The sequence below is a fragment of the Microcebus murinus genome, chromosome 3, assembly GCF_040939455.1.
Source record: "Microcebus murinus isolate Inina chromosome 3, M.murinus_Inina_mat1.0, whole genome shotgun sequence".
Lineage (NCBI taxonomy): Eukaryota > Metazoa > Chordata > Mammalia > Primates > Cheirogaleidae > Microcebus > Microcebus murinus.
In genome coordinates this window covers 62,395,840-62,421,219 of record NC_134106.1, presented here as the reverse complement: position 1 = coordinate 62,421,219, position 25,380 = coordinate 62,395,840, and the positions used below count along the sequence as shown (strand labels likewise).

At 45.7% G+C, this 25,380-nt stretch overlaps 1 protein-coding gene across 1 annotated transcript in view; it reads left to right on the top strand.

Moving 5' to 3' along the window:
- The window catches only part of TACR1 (tachykinin receptor 1), a 145,514-nt gene extending 123,096 nt beyond the window's left edge, over nt 1-22,418 (top strand). Inside the window, exons 3-5 of the mRNA XM_012757345.2 lie at nt 15,209-15,359; nt 17,494-17,690; nt 19,211-22,418. Coding sequence (XP_012612799.2) covers nt 15,209-15,359; nt 17,494-17,690; nt 19,211-19,502 — 640 coding nt within the window. The 3' untranslated portion in view covers nt 19,503-22,418. The remainder of the gene's footprint in view (nt 1-15,208; nt 15,360-17,493; nt 17,691-19,210) is intronic.
- Nucleotides 22,419-25,380: the final 2,962 nt, after the last annotated feature.

The following is a 25,380-nucleotide window of genomic DNA, read 5'->3' as shown; positions in this document are numbered from 1 at the left end:
GGCAGGGGTGGACACAAACATGCAGGCCATAGCCAGGGTCTTGCTGGAAAGTCCTAGCAAAGAACAGAGGTGTCTTGAGGTTGGGCCCTTTCGAGTCCCCTTCCCACTGCTGATTTTCTGTAACTGGATACAGGACAGAACAAGGAGTTGTCAGCTCCCTCTATCTGCCCACTGCTCGCAGGTGAAAACTGGTACCTGCAGGACTCTTGCGTTATACAGAAAAATTCAGCAGAACACAAGCACCACCCGAGTGGTCAGGTGAGCCATGAAGGATCACAGAAATGGTGATCACCATGAGATGGGATTGTGATTTGACAGAAACGAGGGCACTGAAGAGTCTCCTGATCCTTCAAGGCTTCACTTACCCCCCCTAATCTGGGCTGCCCAGGGGCCCCTTGGAACACCACGTCCATGGTACAAAGGCAGAATAGTAGAGTGGAAAAGAAATAAAGATCTGGATTAAAACCCCAGCTCAAACCACATACTAGTCCTATGATACCCATCAAGGAACCTCTTTGAACCTCAAATTTAATTGAAAAATAGAGGTGATGAAAGCCAACCTTAACAGAATTTGCATGGACATTAAACAAAGCAACACAGGATAAGTTTCTATATCACAGTTGGTGCTAAATCAAGGTTGGCCCGATAAATGTGTTCACCGCAACATCATTCCCAACGCTTTCCATGCCCTCGTGGCCCATCCCAACCACAGCCTTTCTACCTTATGTTTTCCTTATCTGTTCTGTCTCTCTCACCTGGGTCCCCAAGGCATGCTTGCAACAGACAGGAAACCATGCTAATTGTGGTCATGTTAATTCATGCTGCTTGGAGATCTTTCAGCGCTTCTCTTCTGAGGCTGTCAGCTGCCCGCCTGGGGCTGGTCTCAGATCTCCAGTCCTGCCCTGCATCCCTTGACTTAACGGATGACTTCATGTCAACCTCACTGAAAGGACAGAGACTAGACCCTTTCTTCCCACCCCTCCATTTTCTCTCCCCGGTGCCCTCAGTCCCTCCTCCTGCTCCATCTGAGCTATCCCTAGCTAATCCCTCTTCATGCTGCCATTGAGTCATGCCCGCAAACCCGCTCTATGCTACCTCCAGACTAAACACGGGGCTCCTGGCTGCCACTCACCACCACCCCCTTCTCAGCACAAACAAACACCTACACTATGCTTGCTGCAGTCATTTTTTTTATGACGTACTCCTTTAGTTCCTGCTATCTGGCTTTTGTCCCCACTCTGACACTGAAATTGCTCATGAGTGACCTAATAATTGTCAAATCCTGTGATCTGTGCTCAGCTCTCTCTTCCAGACTGGCAAGAGTGTGAGAGAAGGCAAAGGGAGGGAGAGCAGGAGGGAACATTGACAGGGCGGCCACTCTGCTCCAAGATCTGAAATTAAGCAGTAAGAAGTAAGATTAAGGATTATATTGTGGAGATCTTTTAATGTCATATCAGAGTTTGTGCTTAATTTGGTTAATCAATTATCAGAGCTGGGTTTCGGAAAACTTAATTCATGGTTGGTAATGCAGGGCGTGCAGAAGAAAGATACCCGAGGTCTCTACTTTCAAGGACCTTGCAGAGACTTGAAAGATAAAGCTGATGTGTGTGAAATGAAGAACTGCACAAGGCAACGAGTAATCACAAACCAAGTACTGGTAGATATCAAGTGCTCTGGGAGTTCGGAGGAGTGGGGTGGATTATGAAGGCTAGATTGGTGTGGAGAAGCCCCCGGCAGCACAAGATGAACCTTGAAGAAGGGGAGGCTTTGGGTGGTACCGGAGGAGGGACAGCGTCTCGGTAGCAGAGATGAGGCCAGCGCCAGCACAGGGCTGGCAAGAGCCGGCCCCGCCTGTGCTGCTTCCCTCCGTAATGCTGGCAACTCAGCCCCTCCCCTTTGCAGCTGGTGACTTTAGGCTCACTTCTAGAACAGAGGTCAACAAGTTTCACTTTAAGAGGCCAGGTCATAAGTATCTTAGGCTTTGCAGGCCCTACAGTCTCTGTCACAGTTACTTCGGCCATTGGAACATGAAAGCAGCCACAGACCGTCCTTCCACGTGGGAACATGGCTGTGTGCCAAGGAAATGTCTTTTAGGGACATTGAAATTTGAATTTCATCAATAATTTTTACATGCTGCGAAATGATGTTCTTCTCTTGGTTTTTATTTTCCACCAAACATTTTAAAGAGTAAAAATCATTGCTGCTTTGGCCTGTGGCAGCCCTTGCCACAGAGGGCTCAAGCGTGGGTCCTCAACTCAGAGCCCACGGAGTAGCAGGACCGGGGTGCACCTCTGACCTCCACTGCTCACCAGATGCACGCTACCCAGTGTCTGTTCATCTCTCTGTGCCTCAACTCCCTCACCTGCAACGTGGAGATGAGGATAGAGCAGCCCCTGTCTTCTCTCGTTGTTGTGGGGATTAAATGAGCAGGAAGTCTTGAACCCATGAAATTTACCCAGAGACATGGAGGAGCAGCAGAGTGCAGAAAATAACAGTGTGGCAGGAAGACACTTGAGGCTTGTTGCCATGAGACTTAGTTCAAGGTCTGCTGCATGACCCTGGGGAGCCAGTTCCTTAATTTCCTCTCATGGAAAGGAGGAATGATTTCACTCACTTTGAAGGGTAGGTGTGGGAACAAATGTCATAACATATATGACTGCACTTGGCAAAGTTAATGAGGCTCTGTATCACCCAGCATCTAGACGGTGGTTTCTAACACCATTCTCCAATAAAAGGAACTAGGGCTGATTCTAGGGCTAAGGCAGTGAATGTGCAACGTCATCTTGAATCACCTTGTATTTCTAGAAAGAAAGTGCTCCAAACACACGCAAGAGAGCGAGCGTGCACACACACACAAAATGTTGGGTATATGTCAAAGGAAAACAGGAGTCAATTGAAAGAACTCCAAATGGACAAAGTTTGAACAATTAGAAGAAAATAAATAAAACACTATTGTATTATAACCCAAAGTGTATGATAAATGTCCATGAGTCCAAAATATGTAATAAATGTCCATAAGCAAAGTATTGAATAAATAAATAAATGAGGGAGAATAGACAAATCTCCCATGCAGAATAATTCAAAAAAAATAGCATAGGCTATCTTCAAGGAGGGGAGCTCATCTCCCCACTTCTTAAGTACGGGCTGCACATAGTGACTTCCTTCCAAAGATCACAGTGTAGAAAGGGGGAAACAAGAGTATCCTCACAGTGGAAAAACCTGACAACATTATCTCAGCCTAGAGATCAAGATCAGTAGCACCAGTGACGATGACAGCATGTACCCTTGATATGATGTGATGAGAATGTCACTTATGATGGTTAATTTTATGTGTCAACCAGGCTTGGCTACTAGTCAAACAGTAATCTAGATGTTTCTGTGAAGGTATTTTTTTGTAAGTGTGATTAACATCTACTCTAAATAAAGCAGATTACCCTCCATAGTGTGGGTGATTCTTATCTAATCAGTGGAAAGCCTTAAGAGCAAATGCTGAGACTTTCCAGATAGGAATGAATTCTGCTTCAAGACCACAGCGTCAACTCTTACCTGCCTTCCAGCCTGCCAGACTGCCCTGCAGATTTTGGACTTGCCAACTCCCACAGCTGCATAAGCCAACTCCTTCAAATAAATCAATCTCTATAGGTAGATACATACATACATACACATAGACACGGACATAGACATCTCCTATGGGTTCTGTTTCTCTGACCCATACAGCCTTCTAGTCCCAGCCTTCCTCATGTCTTGTCTCAATGGAGGTGCAGCCTCTCACCCAGGCCCAGGCTTGCATGTCTAACCACCCCCAAATAAAAGGTGGACATGTCCCATCCTGCTTAACCCCTTCAGTGGCTTTCCTTGGCACTTTGAGTGAGGGCCCAGCTCCCGAGAGCATGGCCTACAGGATCCTAGAGGCTGTGGCCCCTGCCACATCTCATGGCCCTCACCCACGAACCCCTACACTCCAGGCACAGAGGCCTTCTCTTGGCTTCTGGAATATGCCCAGCTCATTGGGACCTCAGGGCCTTTGTCTTGCTCTTGTGTCTGCAAGGGACACCCACCCCTGCACCCTACCTTATCAGAGTCCTTTGAGGGTGAACCCCTGGTATTCTCCACCACTCCCCCCAGTCTGTGCCTTTATGCATTTAGCACATTTATGATTTTATATTTATTTACTGATGTATCTGTTTATTCTCTATCTTCCCCACTATACTTTAAGCTTCTCAAATGCAGGGACCATGTCCTTTTCGTTCACCACTGCATCCTCAGCACCGAGGACGAAATAGGGGATTCGTGAACAATTGTGTGGCTGAATGAATGGGCCTGGCAGCAACTGTGCAGCCTCTTCTCTCCAGGTTCCTTACCCACAACTGAAGGTGCTGCCTCAACACAGGGCTCGCCCCAAACCTAAACAGGTGACTTTGCTAACAATATGTGTGCAACTTTTATAAAGTCTAAACATACACGATTCAGAAACTAAACGGAGTCAAGTTGAGGAAGCCTGGCTTAATAGGCAAATGTGATAAAATAGGAATTCCAATAAAAAGTACCCAAAACAATTGTCCACAGCAATACCTACAAAAAAGTCCCTGTCTTTGCTGACCTCTTGCTCTCCTATCCCACACTGTTCCCCTCAAAGCCTCGTCTTCCACATCCAATCTGCATGGACCTTCCGCCTCTATTGCATAGATCAGCTTAGCTTTTCTTGCAGCTATAAAGACCCCTTTTTTGTAAGAGTAGGAGATTGCCTTGAAATCTGGTCCAGAAATGATTACATTTTCTTTGGCTGACTTGGGGAGATAGGAAACTCTGTCTATGCTCCCACATTAAAAATGTTTGTCCTCTCACATACAACACACAACAGACTTCAAATTGATTAATGTAGTCCCCTTGATAATTTCTTGTGAGACACATAAATCGCGTTGCTCAATTTGTTAATGGAAACTATAGATTGGCAGCCTATGTGGCTCATGGCATAAGGGTCCATTGTCTACGCTGAGAAATTTTGGCTGAGGAACAGAAAGTAGGGTGTTTGTCTTTCCCACATATTTCAGTCAACTGAGAGTCTCCCTGGGCTCAGGGTTCAAGACAAGAACAGGCTGTGGAAATACAAGAATGAATCCAGACACAAAATGGAATCCAAGACTTGGCCACATTCCAAGTCACCCATCTAAATGCATCTCAATTCTTGGTCTGATTTTTCAAGCTATGCTATTTTTCAAAATATTATTTATCTGCCATTATTAAATGTTGCAAATAATTTTTGTGCTTGACATATTTGTTTGTTCTTGAAAAACTGTAGTTTCCCTGCTTTGAGTGACATTTCTTCATTCTTTTTCTCAGCTCATCTGAGCAGAAAGAGAAAGAAATGTGAAGGGTTGAAATGAGAAAAGGACAAATCTGTTTTCTATTCCCATTTCAACCCTGAGTGACTTGAACAAAGCAATTACCTTCCCTGTGCCTTAATTTTTCAATTTAAAATGGGGTTAGCGATATCTGTCTCTTTCCGAATTCCCAGAGGTAATGAGATGAAGTCAAATCCACTTTCCAGAAACACCTTTACAATGAAACTACTGCACATAGAAAATGTGAAATTTCTACATCTCCTACAAGCCAATGGCTGTTTAGCCTGTATCACACTTAATAATAGCTTTCATCAGAAGAAAAAGTTTCTGGTCCTTTGTTAATAGTTGTTCTGCTAAGATTTGTCTTGTGGACAAATCTTTTCCAGGGATAGCAAGGAGGAGAGGCACTTAGCATGAGAGCTATGAGTCTGGGCGCTTAGTTCAGACGTGGGGACTTAGATGGTTATTAGTCACAGGCTATTGTGACTAGAACTGTTTTGATTATTTTAAGTGTTTTTTTTAGATCTTGGGGACTAGAGGAAGTGTAAAATACCAACCAACACCCATACTTATGGTGTAACTTACCTATTATCAGGAAATGTTTACTCATATCAGTTGGCACCAATTGAAGCAGTTTCTAAACAATCCCCCCCACCCCAATAACCTCCTTTTAAGTGCTAGACAGAATGGCAAAGTACAAGCTTCAGTCCTGCGGCAGGTATCCAAGCTCTCCCCAGCTCAGCAGCCAAGACAGGAGCTCATGCAGGGTCCCAGCACGGAGATGCCACTGCAGTGGCAATTAGCTAACCCGACCTCAAGCAGTGCACAACACAACAGGGTAAAGACCCATCTAGAGGGGTAGAGGGTGGGCAAGTTATATCAGCAAAACATGTATCAGTGCCCTCGGATATTCAAAGCAAACATGTCACAGTTAAAATGCACTTTGGTCCTCAATGGGCTTGTAAAATATTCCAATGAGGTTTTGCAAAGCTCATGCTACACGGTAAAAACAAAAACACAAACCACTCATGCCACGCAAGGTACGTACTGGCAAACAGCACCACGACATGGTAAGGGATATGGGGGTTGAGAGGTGGGCAGCATGTGGTGTACAATGAATTCAAGCGCATAAAATGCGTGTCTCTTTATTGCTAGGTTACCGAAACGCTGGTAACCTAAATGGAATACTGATGGGCCCAGGTGCGGGCTGCAGTTTGTCGCCACCTGGTGGCAGTTGTGGATTATCTGGGTCCTGTGACTGAGGACTTGGAGAACATGCTCAGGAATGACTTGGCATCATCTGCCAGACTGCAAAGATTGACCAGGGAGCATAATGCAGATTTGGGGACACCCTCACTGTCTCCCTCCCCACCACATCCCCTTCCCCACCCAAAGTAAGAACCTTAAGTTACCACTAGGAGCTTTGTGGTCTCCACCATCCCTGGCCAGCCCACTTGGCTCCTCCCTGGAAAACAGTCCTCCTCCTTCATTTCCTCAAAGCCTCACTAACATGCAGTTGTTGGGTAAGGCATATTTTACTGAAGATTTTGGGATTGGAATCAAGGAATCACAGAAAAATTGTGTTTTCTTGAATTTACACTCAAATACCACTGTTCTTTACAATGCATTGAGCAATCATCACTTCAGGAAATTTCTTGCTACCTGTGTCATTTGGCAAGTCCTACTTCCAACCAACCGTGATACTCAGATGCACTTTCTGCATCCGTTTGCACTCGCGCTCTCTCTCTCTCTTTCTCTTTCTCTTTCTCTCTCTCTCATGCTTAATATCTTCTCTTTCTTTTTTGTTACCTATACTCTTGATATTTTCCCCCAACAGATCAACTTAGTGTTTTCACTCCACCCCAAATTAGGTTTCTAGCCCATTTTTTCCTATCCTAAAATCCCCAAACACAGTAAGGTTCTTGGTCAAAGCAAGAGCCATCTAATTGGTTCTCTCAGCAATACAAAGGCTGCAAAAGCTTCATAATTCAGGGAGCATGCGTGTGTGCGTTTTGTGTGTGTGTAGCATATGCACCCGATCAAAATTTCAGGCAGGACTATTAGCCACCTGCCTCCACACACAGCCATCCCCATGCTCCCCATCCCATCTCTAGCAGACTAGAGAAAAGAGGGGTGTGGGTAGGAGAGCTTAGCTTCGTTCTGCTGGAGTCTGTGTTGCAAGTCCTCTTTTTAGAACATTCTCAAACTCTGCAGTCACTCCTGGAAACAAACCCTTTTCAGGACCTTTCTATTTTCCTGAGACAGCTGCCCAAAAGTCAGAGATGGGGCCATGAGTTCCTGGGTAGACCAACAGCAACCACATTGCACTGCATTGTGAGTGCCATGCCTGGAAGGGCCAGGGAATTCACAACCCGATATAACTTCTGAGAAGCTGCAAACCTGGCTGCAGATAACTGAAACCATCCTCTAACCTTCTTCTTAAGACATGTGCATGTCTGTAATGGGACAGAACTGAGAACCCAGATATAAAACCATCCTCATATAGCCATCTAATCTTTGACAAAGCAGACAAAAACATACACGGGGGGAAAGAATCCTTATTCAATAAATGGTGCTTGGATAGCCACATGTAGAAGACTGAAACAGGATCTGCACCTTTCACCTCTCACAAAAATCAACTCATGGTGGATAACAGACTTGAACCTAAGACATGAAACTATAAGAATTCTAGAAGAAAATGTTGTAAAAACTTTATAGACATTGGCCTAGGCAAAGAATTTATGAAGAAGATGCCAAAGGCAATCATAGCAACAGCAAAAATAAAATAAATGGGACCTGATCAAATTAAAAAGTTTCTGCACAGACAAGGAAACTATCATGAAAGCAAATAGACAACCTATAGAATAGGAGAAAATATTCTCATGTTACACATCTGATAAAGGGCTGATAACTACAGTCTATACAGAAATCAGGAAAATCAGCAAGAAAAAAATCAAACAACCCTATCAACAAGTGGGCAAAGGACATGAACAGAAACTGCAATAAATAAATAAATAAATAAACAAATAAGTAAACATGATATGATAGAAGCCATAAAGAGTTCTCACAAATTAATGACATTATGAATACCATAATATAAAATTGGGTAAATTATACAGTAATTTACAAAAGAAGAAATGAAAATGATTAAAAAGAATAATTATAAAACTCCAACTTAAGATGAATTAATAATTAATATTAAACCATGTGTAAATCATCATGTTGGCAAAGACTACAACACATGATAATGCCCAGGGCAGCAGTGCAGAGGAAAGGGCAATCTCATAAGCTGGTATTGGTGACATGTATTTTCTGGAAAGTGGCAATACGTATCAAGCCCTTAAAACCCTGTAACTTAATTCTAGTTAATTTAACCTTGGGAAATATGAACGGGTGCAAAGACACCCATTGAGCATGTGAGCATACAGTACTTGCAGTGAGAAACCATTGATTCAAAAAGGAAGAGGTAAGAAATGCTCAGGCCTTGTCTCTCCACCTGAAAGCCCTGCATTCATGCAGACGCAGGGCCGACTCCTGCCGAGGATGCTGTCAGGAGGGCTTCTTGCTAGGCACAACGAGGAATGAACCAGGAGAGAATTCTAATGTCCTTTGAAGCCTGAGATGGTATTTTTCTACGAAGCATTTTCTTGGTGCCAGTTTTGTGATGAGAATTAAGAAGAGCTCCACATGGGCTCTGCCTACAAGGAGAACATAATCTACTCAAGCAGGGAATAAAAAAAAAAAAGCACACATAAACAAAAAAGTAACCTGGAGAACAGCACAATAAAATTCTGACTTGTGCAGCTTGGGCAGTGACTGCAGGGAGAATTTGCTTCATTTCCTGTCTTGTTCCTCAGGTGGTGGTGGATGTCAGGGTGGCCCTCTCTGCCAAGCACCCCACCCTCCCCCACCCCACTCCCCAGAACTGAGGAGCTCCCGCCAGAGGGCAGCACTGTTCACGCACAGCGATCTCGTGAACCCAATCTTTCCCTGGATGAAATGGTGCACTTGAGCATCTGTCTTGATTGGTCACCCCGTCCTAAGAGAGGCCAGCTCTCGGAACATTTCTGCCCAGAGTTTATGGCTGGTTGCAGTCAATGGAGGTTTGGCCCTGCCCTGCCTCTGAAAAACAGGGAGATGGTAGGCTGGGTGAGGTGCCAGACAGGTACAGAGGGCTTCCTGCCCGCTATCCTTTCAACCTAACACACAGGCATCTTCCTTTGGCCCTTGGCCCCATTTAGCTTCTGCCCTTTCCCCGCCCTCTTGTGGCCAAGTGTATTGGAGTCTATACCCACTGCCTCCACTTCCTTTCTTCCCACCACTCAGCCCACCTGGTCTGAGCACTCCAGTAATATTGAACCTGCCCTGACCTCTGATTTCCAAAAGCAGAGAGCAAGTTCCTACCCTCAATCCCTTGGAGGCAGGCTCCATCTGCCCAGGCATCTCCCTCCCCCTGCCCTCCTCCAGCTTCTCGCCCTGGACTCCCCCCACCCCAGATATGGGTTTCCTCTGTCCTCACATCCATCCTGCATCCCCTCACCTTCTTGTGTTTTTGGACACACAAGGACTCCCAAATCTAATGCCAGCCCAGACCTTTTCTCCCAGCTCCAGATCCAGACATCTAACTGCCTGCCCTCTGGGTCAGCAGGTCCAAAACGTGATCCACTCAACAAAGCAGAGTTATTTCATTAGACTGAATATGGAGAGCCCAGAGCTATGCCCTCTTGGCCTCCTTCTTCCCCCACCCAAAGACACCTAGAGTCTCTACCAAGTACATTATGAAGACACTTAGATATTATTTACTAAACCTATTGATCTTGATTTCAAATGCTAAGGATTATTTCAGAAACTGAAACTATTGATGCTTTGAACAATAAGGTTATTCCAGCTAGTGAGACATAAGGAAAACTGGATTAGTGAACATTTAGATATTATGACATTAAGGACATGGGGATCTGCAGGATTTGGGGCTACATGGTCTGTACTCAGCAAACTTATCTTGCAAAATACCCCAAGCCACATTCGCTGCTTAGAGGAGTGAACTAGAGGGAACAAAGGCATGCAGTTGTTGCACGAGCCTTCTTTCTGAATGTTCCGATAAGCCCATCAGTGGGATTTAATGATCAAAGTCACTGTGCTAGGTTCCCTCACGCCAATACCAACCCAGCACGTATCTCATCATGTGGGGACCAGGCAGTCCCTTCTGTCGCTGCCTCCTGTTGCCACCCCTGGTTCTGTCTCTGGCTCACTCTTGGTGCATCCTTGACCCCAGATCTCTTCTCCCAAGACAGGTATTAATTCTGAGAGCTGATAAAATCCTGCCTGGCAGGAATTTAGGCAATATCAGAATGAGAGCCAAACAAGTGTGGCACTGCACAAAAAAAGATTACGCTGGTTTGTTCATTGACCAGCTCTCTGAAATAATCTCCACTTAACTACAGGATATAGTAAAAATTTCTCCCAAAAGGTATCAAGGTGAAAGAAATGTATTTATTTTCATAGTTTCTAATGATGGGATTTCATTCATTGGACCTGCATTCACTTAGAATTTTGGATAACTTAGACATGGTTTGGAATAAGCATTTCCAATTTCTGTGTAAAGGTAAAGGCTGTTTGTCTGAGCAATACTTAGAATGATGTGTTTAACCTTTGAACCCATCCAAACCTTCCGTGTTTTAGGGCAGGAGTGGTTGTCAAGGAGTCCCTGGAAGGAGCAAAAGACTGCAAACCTGGAGACCTAGAATGCCAGCTTGGCTAAATTTTTCTTACATAATTTCTTACTTAATTTTTTTATTGTGATAAAATACACATAACAAAATTTACCATCTTAACCATTTTAAAGTATATAATTCAGTGACATTAAGTCAATTCACAATGTTGTACAACCATCACAACTACTCACTTCCAGAACTTTTTCTTTATCTCAGACTCTGTACCCACTAAACAATAATTCCCACCCTCTCCCTCCTGGTAACCTCTAACCTGCTTTCTTTCTCTGACTTCGCCTATTCCAGATATTTCATATAAGTATTTCATATTGTAGGATGTTTCAAAACATCCTACAATGTTTTTGCTTTTGTGGCTGGCTTATTCACTTAGCAGAATGTTTACAAGGTCCATCCATGTTGTAGCGTGTGTCAGAATGTCACCTGTTTTAAGGTTGAATGATAATCCACTGTATGTACACACCACATATTGCTTGTTCATTCATCTGTTACTGGGCATTTGGGATGTTTCCACCTTTTAACTGTTGTGAATAATATCGGTGTGCAGATTCAAAAAATGCCTGTTTGAGTCCCGGCTTTCCAGTTCTTTTGAGTCTGTATCTAGAAATAGAAATTGCTGGATCATATTCCTATGCTATTCTTAACCACTTCGGTACGGCGCTCACTGGCCCCGAAACCTTGCCCACAGCCGGCACCCACAGTCCGCACGACAGTTTGTGCTGCGCATTGATGGTGAATCCGTTTTGCTCTTGTGTGGTGAGGAAAGCTTTAAAGCACTGAAAGCTTGTTTTACTTTACAGGCAGCTTTACTTGTAATGTAAATCAGAATAGGTAACATATATGTTTTCATTACATTTCGTTATTTTTAAATGTTTACCATTTTATTTTGATAAATGAAAAATTAGAAAAGTCATATCACGGCTGTTGGCTAAAGTTGACGCTCGGCTGTGCGGCTTCATCTGTGGCTGTCGACTATAGTCGACATTTGTACCGAAGTGGTTAATTATCCCTCTTACACCATGAATAAGCCAATGAATACTCCACCTAACTATAACACTTTTTAGCTGAAATTAAACCCATACTTTTTGTCATTTTCAAATAAATAACAAAATTGTTTTTCCTTCTTTAAAAAGGGAAGCATAAAAAAGACTGATAAATTATGTTTACTGATTCATCTTAGCATTTTCATAATGGCCTGGTCTGTGATCTCCCCAAGGGCACATTGTTTTAAAATGTAGATTTTATTTTGTATTCAGTTATGGTGAGGTCAACAGATCAGGACATGGTCACAGTTGAAAAGATACTTTATTACTGGCAGTTCCCAAGCTAAAGGGACAGGGCCCATACCACTGCCATGCCACCTGGGAAGGCTTTCTTGGGGTTTCCCAGGAAGGAATGGGTGAGGCAGGGTGAGCAGGTTTAGTATTAACTAGTTTGAATAATTTCAGAAGGCTCCAGAGTGTACGAGCTGTCCTTAGATGTCTGATGCCTGGCTTGGGACGATTAGGGCAGAAGAGCAGTGTCCTCCAGAGTGAGAACACTATAAAGCAGGCAGGTGGGGGGTATGGGTTTAGGATTAGCTAGTTTGCGAATGAAAGGCACCCTGGCTGAGAGTCATTTGTTCTCCTAGGAATTAGGCTGGGCCTGATAGGGGTAGTCCCTCCCTGATCAGCAAAGCTCCAGACACTGAAGGGCAGGTTTTTGTAAACCAGAAAACCGTGGTTAATACACTTTAATAGAGTCATTAAATCACAAACAACAATGGTGTCCCAACAGGCTTATGGACCTAGGATCTGAAGCAGTGGTTCTCAATGCTAGCCATCTATCAGAATAACTTGGGGAATTTTCTAAAACATAATTTCTTGCTCCCACACCCAGGCCAATTGAATGAATACCTTCGGGCACTGATCATTTTAAAAGCTTCCCTGGTGGTTCTCGTGTGCATCTGGGGTTGAGAAATGTTGCCCTAAGATAGTGTTTCTCAGAGTCTGAATCAGGAACAGCAGCATCAGCATCTCCTGGGAACTTGTTAGAAATGCATGCAGGTTCCCAGGCCAACCCCAGACCAGTTGAGTCAGAAACTCTGGATGGGGCCAGGCCTCTGTGATTGTACAAGCCCACCAGGCGATTCTGAAGCCTGCTGAAGCTTGAGGACCCCAGGTAAGGAGCACTGGCGACTTGATGCAGTGTCCTCCCATCACATTCCTGACCCCAACAATCAGTGCTCAGCGCTCTGAGGCAAGGCCCTGGCAAAGTCCACTAACACGTGTGGGTCACGAACCACGTGTCAGCCTGCCTGAGGAGGGGCTTTGCTTACAGGTAGGAGAAGTCGGTGCCACTTGGAGGTTCTCAGGTTCTCCCTGCCCCTGTTAGTCTCCAAACACTTGGCTTACAAGCACTGTCAGTCCAGCAACAAGAAGATCAGGTAAGAAACACAACATGCAGCCACTGCTGTGGTGGCTGGAGAACCCAGGGGCTCCTGGGAGGTGACAATTCAGGGGCCTTTGAAAGCAACGTGAGACCGGAGCAGCCTGTCTGCACAGAACAAATGCACTTGGCTCCCTGCTTGGCTGAATCTGTGGTTTGTTACTTAAGAGTTCTTCAAGCATTTTCAAATTGCAAATTTTAATATTCAGAGGGGGCTGAATAAGTGGCGAAACTGTGAGGCGTTACAAAGAAGCGATTGAAAGCAAACAGTGTATCCACAAAGGAGAAATTGAATGAATAAGTGAGTTTTCCTTACTGGAAGAAAATCATTGCACAGGATAAACATAGACTGTAAAGAGAGTAGAAGAAACAAATCGTTGGGTAGGTTTTCTCCAGTGACAAGAAGCTGGTTCTGGAGTGACAGACCTGCATGATAATCCCAGCCCCTCCCTTTACCAGCTGTGAATTTGAGCAAATTAATTAAATTCTTACCTTTGGTTTCATCATCTACCAATGGGATTATGATGGGACATACCCAGGCATTTGCTTTGAGGATTAAATAAGATAATGCTAGTAAAATGTTTGCCTTGTGCTTTTTATAAACACTCAATAAAATTTAACTACTATTTCACTATTAATACTATCTTTAATATTATTATTGGCACAGTGACCTAAAGTTCCCCAAATATTAGCTGTTCTCATTATGATTGTTATGAATTCTGAGCCTTTCAATTATACTCATATCTAAGAAAAGAGCTATAACAAGCCAAGGACCCCCTAAGAAAAATATCCTTTCTCAAAATTCAAAAATCGTATTTGACTCTCCTACTCATTTAAGTCTCTTGTCTTAAACAGAGTAGAGTAAGTTTTGCTATGTAACGAACCTCAAAATCTCAGTGGCTTAACACACCAAAGGTTTGTTCTTGCTCGTTACTCTGGTCAAACGTGAATCAGTTGGCATCTGTCCGCAAAGTGATGACTCAGAGACTCAAGCAGTTTCTATCTGAAGATATATTAAGTCCAGGATTAGAAATGGTTTATACTACATGGCTAGTTCTAGGATTAGTCTTATCTTGGATCCTAGTTCTAGGATTAATCTTATCTCTCTCCTCCGAGCTAATTATTCTCATACCCACAAATCCATTTGTTATCTAGCATAAATTGGGGCGTAGTAACTATTTTGGTAGTTTTCACTTGAATGTATTAGTTGGTCTACATTCCTGCACTAAAATTGAGCATAAGTGATGTGAATTGAGTGATATCATCCCCTCCTTCATTCTAGAGAATATACTTCTATTAATGCGGCCTACATTTGCATTCTTTTGGAGAGAGTGGTGTGAGTGATATTGAACTTAACATCAACTAAAATTGCCATAGGTATACAACAAATTCAGTTCCCTTTCATCAATGTTTTTTCATTTCTTTTCAACTTGAACAGGAATCTCCATTATGGAAAAAGTCCACAAGAAAAACATAAATTGAAGAGATTTGCTTTCTCTAGTTTATCCATTAATATCACCCATCCACCCTACGCAAGTGGCAAGTCTCCCTGAGGTGTGCCTTACAGCCTGAGCTTGTTAATGGCAAATGCTGAGAAGGGCAGCTGCCACACCTTGACCACCCCTGTAATAACAATAACAAAAAAAACAAACAAAAACAAATCTAACTTAAGAAATATCTTAGACTGACCCCGTCCGGTTCACCTCGTTGCAGGTACCACATCTGCGTGACTGTGCTGATCTACTTCCTCCCCCTGCTGGTCATCGGCTACGCGTACACCGTGGTGGGAATCACGCTGTGGGCCAGCGAGATCCCCGGAGACTCCTCTGACCGATACCACGAGCAAGTGTCTGCCAAGCGCAAGGTGAGCAAGGGGCAGGCTGGCAAGCAGGGCCCGCAAGCTGGGGAGCCCCAGAGGCGGCAGCCACAAAACGTCCCCGTGTCTGGGGAACAGCGGAGAGGATGGGAGGCACCTTGCCTCTGTGTCTTTGTAACCCAGGGCTGCTGCACAGGCATGAGCCAGCTTGCTGGCTGCTTAAAAATAACTGCAACTTGTCAATCCATGTGCACGTGTGCACACACACAGATACACACACACACATACACACACAGATACACACACATACACACATAGATACACATATGCACACACAGATACACACACATATACACATACACACACATACACACACATACACACACACTTTAACTACAAAAGCACTGAATAGTTATTTGGTCTTCTTTTTATTATTTGTTTAACATTTAACAAAACAATACATTCACATGGCTCAAACATCCAAAAGTATTCAAAGGAAAGAAACAAAATTATAGTGATAAGTAATAGATAGGGGTTGCCCAGGGCTAGTGTTTGGGGCTGGAGAAGTTGCCAATAAAGGGAGAGAGTAAGTGAGTGGTGATGGGACAGTTCTGTATGCTGACTGCAGCCGTGTTGTCACTTATCTATACATGTGATGACATTGTATAGACCTGTTCACCAAAAAAATAAAAGAAAAAAGAAAGACAGCGCATGTAAGAACTGGCCGAAAAGCTTGGCAAACAATCAGCTTCCTGGTTTGGATTAATTGTATGGTTATGTAAGATAGTATCATTGGAGGAAGCTGGGTGAAGGGTACCTGGGATCTCTTTGCACTACTTTTGCAGCTCCTTGAAGACCTTAATTAGTTCAAAATTAAATGCTGAAAAAATATTTTAAAAGTCTTACCACAAAAAAGCTCCCTCCCTTCTAGGCATTCCATCTACCCATGTGCACACAATGGTAACAGCTGTTTGTTGTTTCTTGTTAACAATTCTAGATCTTGGTACTTATGAGCCAAATAAATATGTATTATTCTCTCTTATTTTTATACAAATAGTAAATACACACTGTCCTTTTATTACTTTTTTCACTCAAAATCCACAAGATCTTTGAAAGTCAATATATAAAAAGTCTCATTTGTTTTTCTTTTGTTACTTCTTTACATAGTATTTCATGGTATGAACGCTGTGTAGTTCTCTGAAGATTTCTTGGGGATAAAAAGAAGAGGGTTACATCACCCAGTGTCTTAGTCTATTCAGGCTGCTGTAACAAAATATCTTCGACTGTGAACTTATTTCTCACAGCTCTGGAGACTGGGAAGTCCAAGATCAAGGTGCTGACAGATTTAATGCCTGGTGAGGGTCCACTTCCTGGTTTATGCATGGTGCCTTCTCACTGTGCCTTCATGTGACAAAGGGGTGAGGGGTCTCTCTCAGACCTCCTCAATAAGGGCACGAATCCTATTCATGAGGGCTCTGCCCTCAAGAGTTAATCACTTCCAAAAGGCCCCACTTCCTAATATCATCATCTTGAGGGGTAGGATTTCAACATGTAAATTTGGGGTGACACAACATTCAGACTATAGCACCTCACATTCTTTCAAATCCCTGTTAAACATCTGGCACTCCCTTGCTGCAGCTATCCAGATCTCTTCCCTTCTCCTTCCCTCCCCTTGGTCTCCAACCCAAGCAGCCTGCCCTGGCTCATTGCCTCCTCTTTCCCACCCTTCTGTGGCTCCCCCACCAGAACTTTCTCTCCTGAACACCCTTTCACCTTTGCTCATCAACATGGTCTCCCTTGGCTTCTCCAGTCATTGCCCAGAAGGATAATAAAACGCAGCAGTCCCCAAATATGAGTATGCATCACAATCATCTGCAGGGTTTGTTAAACATAGAATTCAGGGGCCCATGCTTAGAGTAAGTCTGGGGTGGCATCCAAGAATTTGCGTTTCTAACAAGTTCCCAGGTGATGATGGTGGTGATGGTGCTGGTCCTGGGGCCATGCTCTGAGAACTGCTGACCTAATGGAAATCCTTTAGCAGCACATATCAAAGATCTTTCTCCTCCTCGAAAGGGGTTATTTTAAACACTTCCCACCCCATGCCACACTGTGTGCAGAGAGAGGGCTGGGAGGAGACAGAAAGGGTGTGCTGGTGGTCTCACCTGTCTCACCCTCTTGCCAGGTGGTCAAAATGATGATCGTCGTGGTTTGCACCTTTGCCATCTGCTGGCTGCCCTTCCACATCTTCTTCCTGCTGCCCTACATCAACCCGGATCTCTACCTGAAGAAGTTCATCCAGCAGGTCTACCTGGCCATCATGTGGCTGGCCATGAGCTCCACCATGTACAACCCCATCATCTACTGCTGCCTCAATGACAGGTGGGAACTCCATCCCCCCTTACTCCCTCCAGGCCCCACAAACCCTCTGTCCACACAGCAGCCAGGCAGGCACCCTGCGTGGGCAAAGCCAGCTGTGAGACAAGAGGGAGAGGTGGGGACTGCTGCAAACTAAGCACCACACTGCACAGCCCCTGCTAATTATAGAATGTGAGCCCAGGGTGAAATGATTTTTTTTTCCAAGTGGAACCAGAAATCTCAAGGGAGCAGGGAATTACAAACCTCTGTGATTAATGCATAGAAAGCAGGCCTGCAAGCTGGCTGCAGTCTCTTGTCCATGTCCTGTAAGTTTGCTCACTCTGCCCTGTGGATCCAGTGGAGAAGGCAGGGCACGGTGGCTCATGCCTGTAATCCTAGCACTCTGGGAGGCCAAGGCAGGCAGATTGCTCAAGGTCAGGAGTTCGAATCCAGTGGAGAGAGAGAGGGACAGAGAAAAGGGTGGCACTAGATACCACCCCCAAAGAGCACATTCTCCCTTCTTCTGTTCTCTCACTTTCCTCTTCCCATCCCATCTTATGATCTGGGCAGCTTTACCCAGTTTCTTCCAGCAGTTCCAGCAGCACAGGGTAAGCAGAAAGGTTTGATTCCTGCCCTCACCTGGTCGGATGGGCTGGGGAGAGCCATCCTGCAGCAGAAGCCAACCTCAGACAAGTAGGAGAAGGGGGAGCCCACCAGGACTGTGGGCACTTGGGAGTCCAGGAGGGTCAGGGACAGAAGGCCACAGCACAGTCTGCGATCCAGAGCACCACCCCAGCCTCCGGGTGGGGAAGGAGGCAGCAGAGGAAGAGGAGGAGCAGGTGCTTCCCATCCTTTGTATCCATCAGTCCTCAGCCTGTAAAGTGCTTTGTGTGAATGAGACACTCAGGCACTGTGAGTTTGAGGAAAGACATTCTCTTAAACTTGTCCAAATGGTCTCTGTTAGTCTGACTCACAGATTCATCCTTCTAAGAATCTGACGACCTGCCTAAATTTTTATAGGTTAAGTCTCCCAGCATGTCTTTGAGTAAAGGCTGACTTTCCCTGTTTTAAAAACAGGGAAACTGAGGCAAGCTGCAGGAACATGACTGGCAGGAAGTCCTCTTTAAGTCAAAGGGCTACTACTGAGGGAGAGGGCTGAATCCTGAGAGGTGTTTTTACCACCCAGTGACTAGCACGGTGCCACGTGCATGGTAAACACTTCGTGCGTGTGTTTTGTGGAGTTGAATTGACTCCGAGCCTGGCTGTCCCCATCCCCACACCAGAGAAGGCAGCATAGCTCAGCAGCTGCCCTCAGTGACAGCATGCATTTCACATGAACCTGGATTCTAGTCTTGAATTGTTTTTTCTGGTCTTGAGTTTGAGCTTGATGATTGACCCTTATACCTTTTTGGCCTCAGCATCTCTGTCAGTTAATGTAAAAAATAATAACAGAGCTACACTTGGGTGTGTCCATGTGTGAGAGAGCTGAAGGCCCTCTGAGCAGGAGTCCCCAGGGGTCACCTCTTGGTCTGCCCTCTCTCCAGGTTCCGCGTGGGCTTCAAGCACGCCTTCCGGTGCTGCCCCTTCATCAGCGCCGGCGACTACGAGGGGCTGGAGATGAAGTCCACCCGCTACCTCCAGACCCAGGGCAGCGTGTATAAGGTCAGCCGTCTGGAGACCACCATCTCCACAGTGGCGGGGGCCCACGAGGAGGAGCCGGATGACGGCCCCAAGGCCACACCCTTGTCCCTGGACCTGACCTCCAACGGCTCCTCGCGCAGCGACTGCAAGACCATGACAGAGAGCTTCAGCTTCTCCTCCAACGTGCTGTCCTAGGCCACAGGGCCCCCGTAGGTGCAGCACCCCCGCCTTTGTCCTGCTTCACTCCATGCATAGATGCTTCCTCGAGATGGAGACCATCAGAAACACCCTAACATCCGGGCTGTGGAAAGGGTCAGAGAACACATTCCATCCTAGAGCCTAAAAATCTGGATTCCTCCCTGTCTTCACCACCTCCATGCTGTGTGACTCAAACCACATCACTGAGCTTTGCTGAGCCTGTAAAATGAGAAAGTTGGACTAGATTTTCCCTAAAGCCAATTCCATGACTCCAGAAGTGACTTTGCATGTGGGTGCTCATTTTGGGATGAGTTGTGCAGCGCAGCCACAGACCCAATGGACCCATTTGTCTGGAGCCCTGTCTGACTTCAATCCTGTTGCTCTCAGTCACACTCAGACAGCTCCCTGCGGCTGGTGGCTCACATCACACCAACCTTCACCTGACAGCGTAAACAAAAGAAGGCTGCGCAGAAGATGTGAATGAGAGATTTAACCCTGTCTTCTAAGCAGATGTGAAAAGATGTTGATTCGTCTGACCCTTTTTGACATCTCAGTATTTCAATATACTTAAACATCGTGGGATTGAGAGCCCAGGTTCTTCTGCAGTATGTCCCCAGTGACAGTCCTGAGCAACCAATGCAGGCAGAACATGTCCACTGGTACCTGCTAATGTCTGTTACAGACTGAAAATCAGGAGACTTGCACCGCACTTAATCTGTCTGAGCCTCTTTCCTTATTTGTAAACAATGGAGCTGAACTAGATAATCAAAACATCCCTTGGAATATTAACTTCCCATGGTTCAATGATTGTATGTGTTTTTTTGTTTGTTTGTTCCACCAAAAAGATGGTGGTCTCAGAAACAATAGGAGCAGTAAGTCTCATGACTAATCCCCAGTTCCTGGAGATGTAGCCACTGCTAAGACCATGTGTAACTATCCATCCAGACATTATCTGGTTTATCCTAAAACTCTGAGTACCGTCCTTCTCCTGGAAGGTTTTGGCCTTTGACAGTGCGGAGAACTTCATGCCAAAGCCTGCATCTCTCCAGCAGGCTTCAGCTGGCTGATTTACATAGCTGGAGAACACTGTCAAGGAATACGAGCATGTGGGCTTCCTGCTCTGGCCTTTTGGGTATTTTAGGGCAGGGGCCCCAACCCAGATTCTTAACTTTCTACTACCATAAGGCTTGTGCTCAGACATGAAATGAGCAAGGATGCCGCACCCTGCAGCTTCCCACTTCTGGGAAGAGGGCGCGTTGCATCTTCCTTTCAGATCTCTGAATCTCCCTTTCCTGCCCCACGGCTTCGCTGGCCTCCTGTCTATAAGATAGAATGACCCACAAACCCTAAAGGACAGTCAGTCTGATGAGAGCCATGAACTGAACGCTCAGTTCCTAATACAGCTTTGGAGATTCTGGAAAGTGAGAATGCAGTTTCCTTCTGTCTCTCAGATCTGTGCTTTGTCCGGACATGGGGAAACAGAAGCTTCATGTAACATCTGTCAGTATCCTCCTCATAGTTTGAATAATGGGTGCACATGTGCTGCATCCATAGCATTAAGGGGAGAACAATGCTACCCGCAGAGTTTGCAGCCTTTACCAGCCCTGCTGGCTCTAATTCTACCAGGCCTGGGGGAAGAATCAATAGTATAAGCCAGAAAACCTTAAGAACCGTATTCTGCAAAGTAGCATGGAAAGTATTAAATAAATTAAGTAAATCCAGCTCAATGCAGATCTATGAATGGAAGACAAAATTCAGGGCAACAAAAGTCCATGCTTAAACATCAGTAATACTTCCAATAGAGAATCATGCCATGTATGGACTGTTCACTTCAGAAGGGTGTAAAGAACTGACATGATTATGGGAAGCACCTAAGATGAAAGTGTCAAGGAGTTGGGAACATCCCACCTATGGAAGAGAAGGTTAAGGTTGAATCCAACAAGGTTTTATTGGGCACTTGCTCTGGACTCCGCCCTGAGCTGGGGACACAGTTCCATCAGCTCTGCAGAGCCCGCCATGTTTGCTATTGCTAACTCCCCAGTCCTAGTGGGTCTGGGCTGCCCAGAAAACCTGGAGGCATCTGAGGAACAGATTCTCCACCGGATTGTAGAAACCCACACTCAACGCAGGTAATCAAGCCAAAGGCTGGGACCTTTGGAGGGCCTTTGTTATGAGAGTCCTCTAAGATCATTCCAAAGGGAGCCACCCATCGGCCCCAGGGAACTAAAGGGATGTGGTTGAACAGCATCATCACTGTGCCTACTAAAAGGGAACATGCGATGGCCTTGGGCAGTTTCCAGGACAGCAAAACAGCCCTCGGAGAGTGCCAGCAAGCCTTCCTCTGACCCACTCTCCAACGTCCATTTGACTTATAAAAATGTCATCAGCTCCCATGTGTGAGGAACACCGTGATTTGCACTGTGCATGGGTCTCATTCTTATTATAGAAATGTGCCACCCTGTGTTTATCTCCTACGTGTGTTTCCTTGGTGTACTGTCCAGTAGTAAAACAATATAAGACACCAGGGGGGTGTCTGTGTTATGTTACTTCCAAAATGTGGGATCCAATTGCTGTCACTGTGATACTTGTGCTGTGCCTGTCTCCTCCTCCTCCTCCTCATTCTTTCTCAGGGAGGAGCTCCCGTGTACATCATGGACTCACCGTCCATGGACCATAGTAATTGAGGGGTGGAGAGGGGGACCTTTAGGGGAAGAACTGGAGACTGAGGGTCCTTATCCTCCTTGCCCCTCTCCCCCTAGAAGGCTGAGATGTAAGGACTGAATGGAACCCTGTGGAAAGGGGAATCAGGCACTGACCTCACTGGCCTGATTTCCATGCAGACGGATATAAGTGGAGAGGGATCATTCCTGAAGTTTCCATGTTTTCCAGCCTGGGATCCTGGAAAGAATGTCTATACAGAAATAAAGTATGTGTTTGACTATCTCATGCCTCTGTCTCTTCTCTAGGGAACTAAACACCCTATAGAAGGCTTAATGGGATGGTACTAGGAACCCTAATAACTTTCATAGCTAGAAGGATGAACCCAACATCAGCAGACTCCTAACTCTGTAATGAAGTGGGTTGGCAAGATGTAGGGACTGTTTACAGGTTGAGATCTGGGAAGGTAAGGTGGGATTGTGTGATGTGACCAGTGATGTCACCTGTGCATAGAGAGTGTGTTGGTTCAGGCCGTCTAGGTTGCAGACACCAAGGCAGAGTTATAAAAACTTTACTGGGGTGGTGGGAACACCTGGGAAAGATAAAGGGGTAAAGAGGAGAGGAAGCAGAAGTAGCCAGGGAAAGGCCACTATGCACATGTGACCCCCATGAATAAAGGGGTGGGGGGAATGGGCAGGAAGAGCCTCATTCTGCAAAGCAGCTCCTGGGCTGGCCCAATAGCGTACAGAGGTTGCCCAGAGAGAGGTCTCCCATTGGCAGAAATGGCCAGGCCAGGCACCTGACGTGCTCAGCCACTGGCTGGAACTCTCTGGAGAGAGTGGTCTGTGCTTCAATGCTATGGTGGGTCCTAAAGCCCTGCAACTGGAAGCTGTCAGCTGACTGCACACCCCAACACTCTCTCTCAAAGGGGGATCTGAACCACTTCCACGACCACCACCAGAGCTTTGGTCCAGCCTCTTATGTTTGAAAGCATGTGTCAGGAAGCCCTTGGCAGGATTTGGAATGACAGTGGTAATCACTGAGCCCTAGAAACCTGTCTATTTAACCTGAGGCATCTTCAGTTGGGGGGGGGGGACATAGATAATCTTCAAGGAATCCACAAGTCCCCTTGGAGATCCCCACAAATCATATGTAAAACATTGTGTGTGGATGTTTAATAAGAGGTGCAATTAAACCTGGGTCTCCTCAAAAGAAACCATTCACCCTCCACTCTCTGGAAGGAGGGGAGAAATTAAATTGTTTATAAAAGAAGGGCGAGGAGCCTGGAGACCGCCAGAGCCCAGTGAGAGGCAGATGAGCCCTGGGAGAACCAGAGTGGCTGCCGGGAAACCGGAACCAGCTTTGGAATGAAGTCATAACTCACCTCAGGTACCCAGAAGAGCTAAAGCTGTAGGATGTCGTTAAAAATGTTTGTGGGAGTAAAATCACTGAATTCACCATGAAGGGGTAAGCTCCCTTTTCTCCATGGAAAGACGAGGATTTGTTAGCTAAGGAAAGACCACGCCTTAGTTGTAAGTCAAGAAATAATACAAGGTGTAGGGTACCGACATTCCCATGGAAATGCAAAGATGTTTTCATTTATTCCTGGGCACACGTGGGCTGCACACACACTGAAGACACTTAGCCTCAGGAGCCACACCCGGCTTTGGTAATGCTCTCCCCCTGGTGGCCTCGAATCCCTTTCATGAAAATGCAGAGCATACATGAGTGTGTGGAGCTCCTCAGCTCTGGGACCCGAGAACAGGATTTCTTTCGTGGCCCCCAGCAGAGGTGGGTGTGGTGAGGACTCACCAACAATTCTCCCTCCTTCGTCTTCAGAGGTGAAGGGAGCATCTGATTATAGAAATTGCTTCCCTGAACCCCACAGGCAATGCTCCGAGACACCATCATCTATTTCTACCCAGTTCAGGTAGAAAACAGAGAGAGGGGAGTGAGACCACGGAACATTGTATCTCACACCCACCAAACTCTGCATAAAGGGGATGTGAACCTTGGTCCTGGCTTGTCTCTTGAGAAGGGCTGCTTGCAAGGAGAAAAGGCTGCTTGCTAAAAACAAGTGACTACACAATCTCAACAATGACCCTGCCACCATCCAGTGGCACGTTAGCTGTGCATATTTCACTAGCTTCAGATATTTTCATGCAGACAGATTCAAACCCAGGTTCTCTGCATTTGGTATATTTGCCTCCTTTTTTCCTTTCTTCTTTTTACTTCCAGTTTCTGTTTTTCCTCCACTTTTAATCCGACAATGCTCTTGCCCCTGCAAGCTCTATCCTCCTCATGCTTTCTCTGCTGAAATCTCTAGGTGTTATCCCCACTGCTCTAGATGCCTTCCTGGTGCACTAATTAATGAGAGGTTTGGCCTGTGTTATGGATTACATGTTATGTTCCCCCCAATTCATATGCTGAAACCCCAACACCCAATGTGACGGTGTTTGGAGATGAGGCCTTTGGGAGGTGATTAGACCATGGAGAGCCCCTTATAATGGGATTAGTGCTCTTATAAGACAAGACATGAGTGAGCTTGCTTCTCTCTGCTCTCTGCCATGGGAAAGACAAGATAAGAAAACAGACATCTGCAAACCAGGAAGAGGCCCCTGATCAGAAACCAACCATTCTGGCACACTGATCTTGCACTTCCAGCCTCCAGAACTGTAAGAATAAATGTCCATTGTTTCAGCCACTCAGTCTGTGGTATTCTGCTATAGCAGCCCAAACCGACTAAGTCAGTATGATAGTGAGAACTCACCCTTCCCTACTAACAGATCCCTTTACCCATCTCCAAATCTCCCCTGCCCACTCCATGTCCCCATCCACCCACACTTTCCCTTCATCCCCTTGCCCCCATCTCCAAATCTCCCCTGCCCACTCCATGTCCCCATCCACCCACACTTTCCCTTCATCCCCTTGCCCCCATCTCACTCTCAGCCACTTTCTTGAATTGAGATGGCTTTCACAGCAGGGCTCCCCAAGTTAGTCCCAACACTAAACAGATGCAGCTGAACAGAAGACATGGACGTTATAGACCAGCATGCAGTGAGCTCAGAGCCCATCCCCAGCTCTCACCATGGGTGGGCACCCCTTCCCCTTTCCTGTATGTTCCAATCATGCTTGAAGTCTCTTTGGCCCTGGATGTTCATGCTCCCTGGATTGCATCTGTACATTAAATGGGGTGGGAGAAGGGACACAGTGCAAA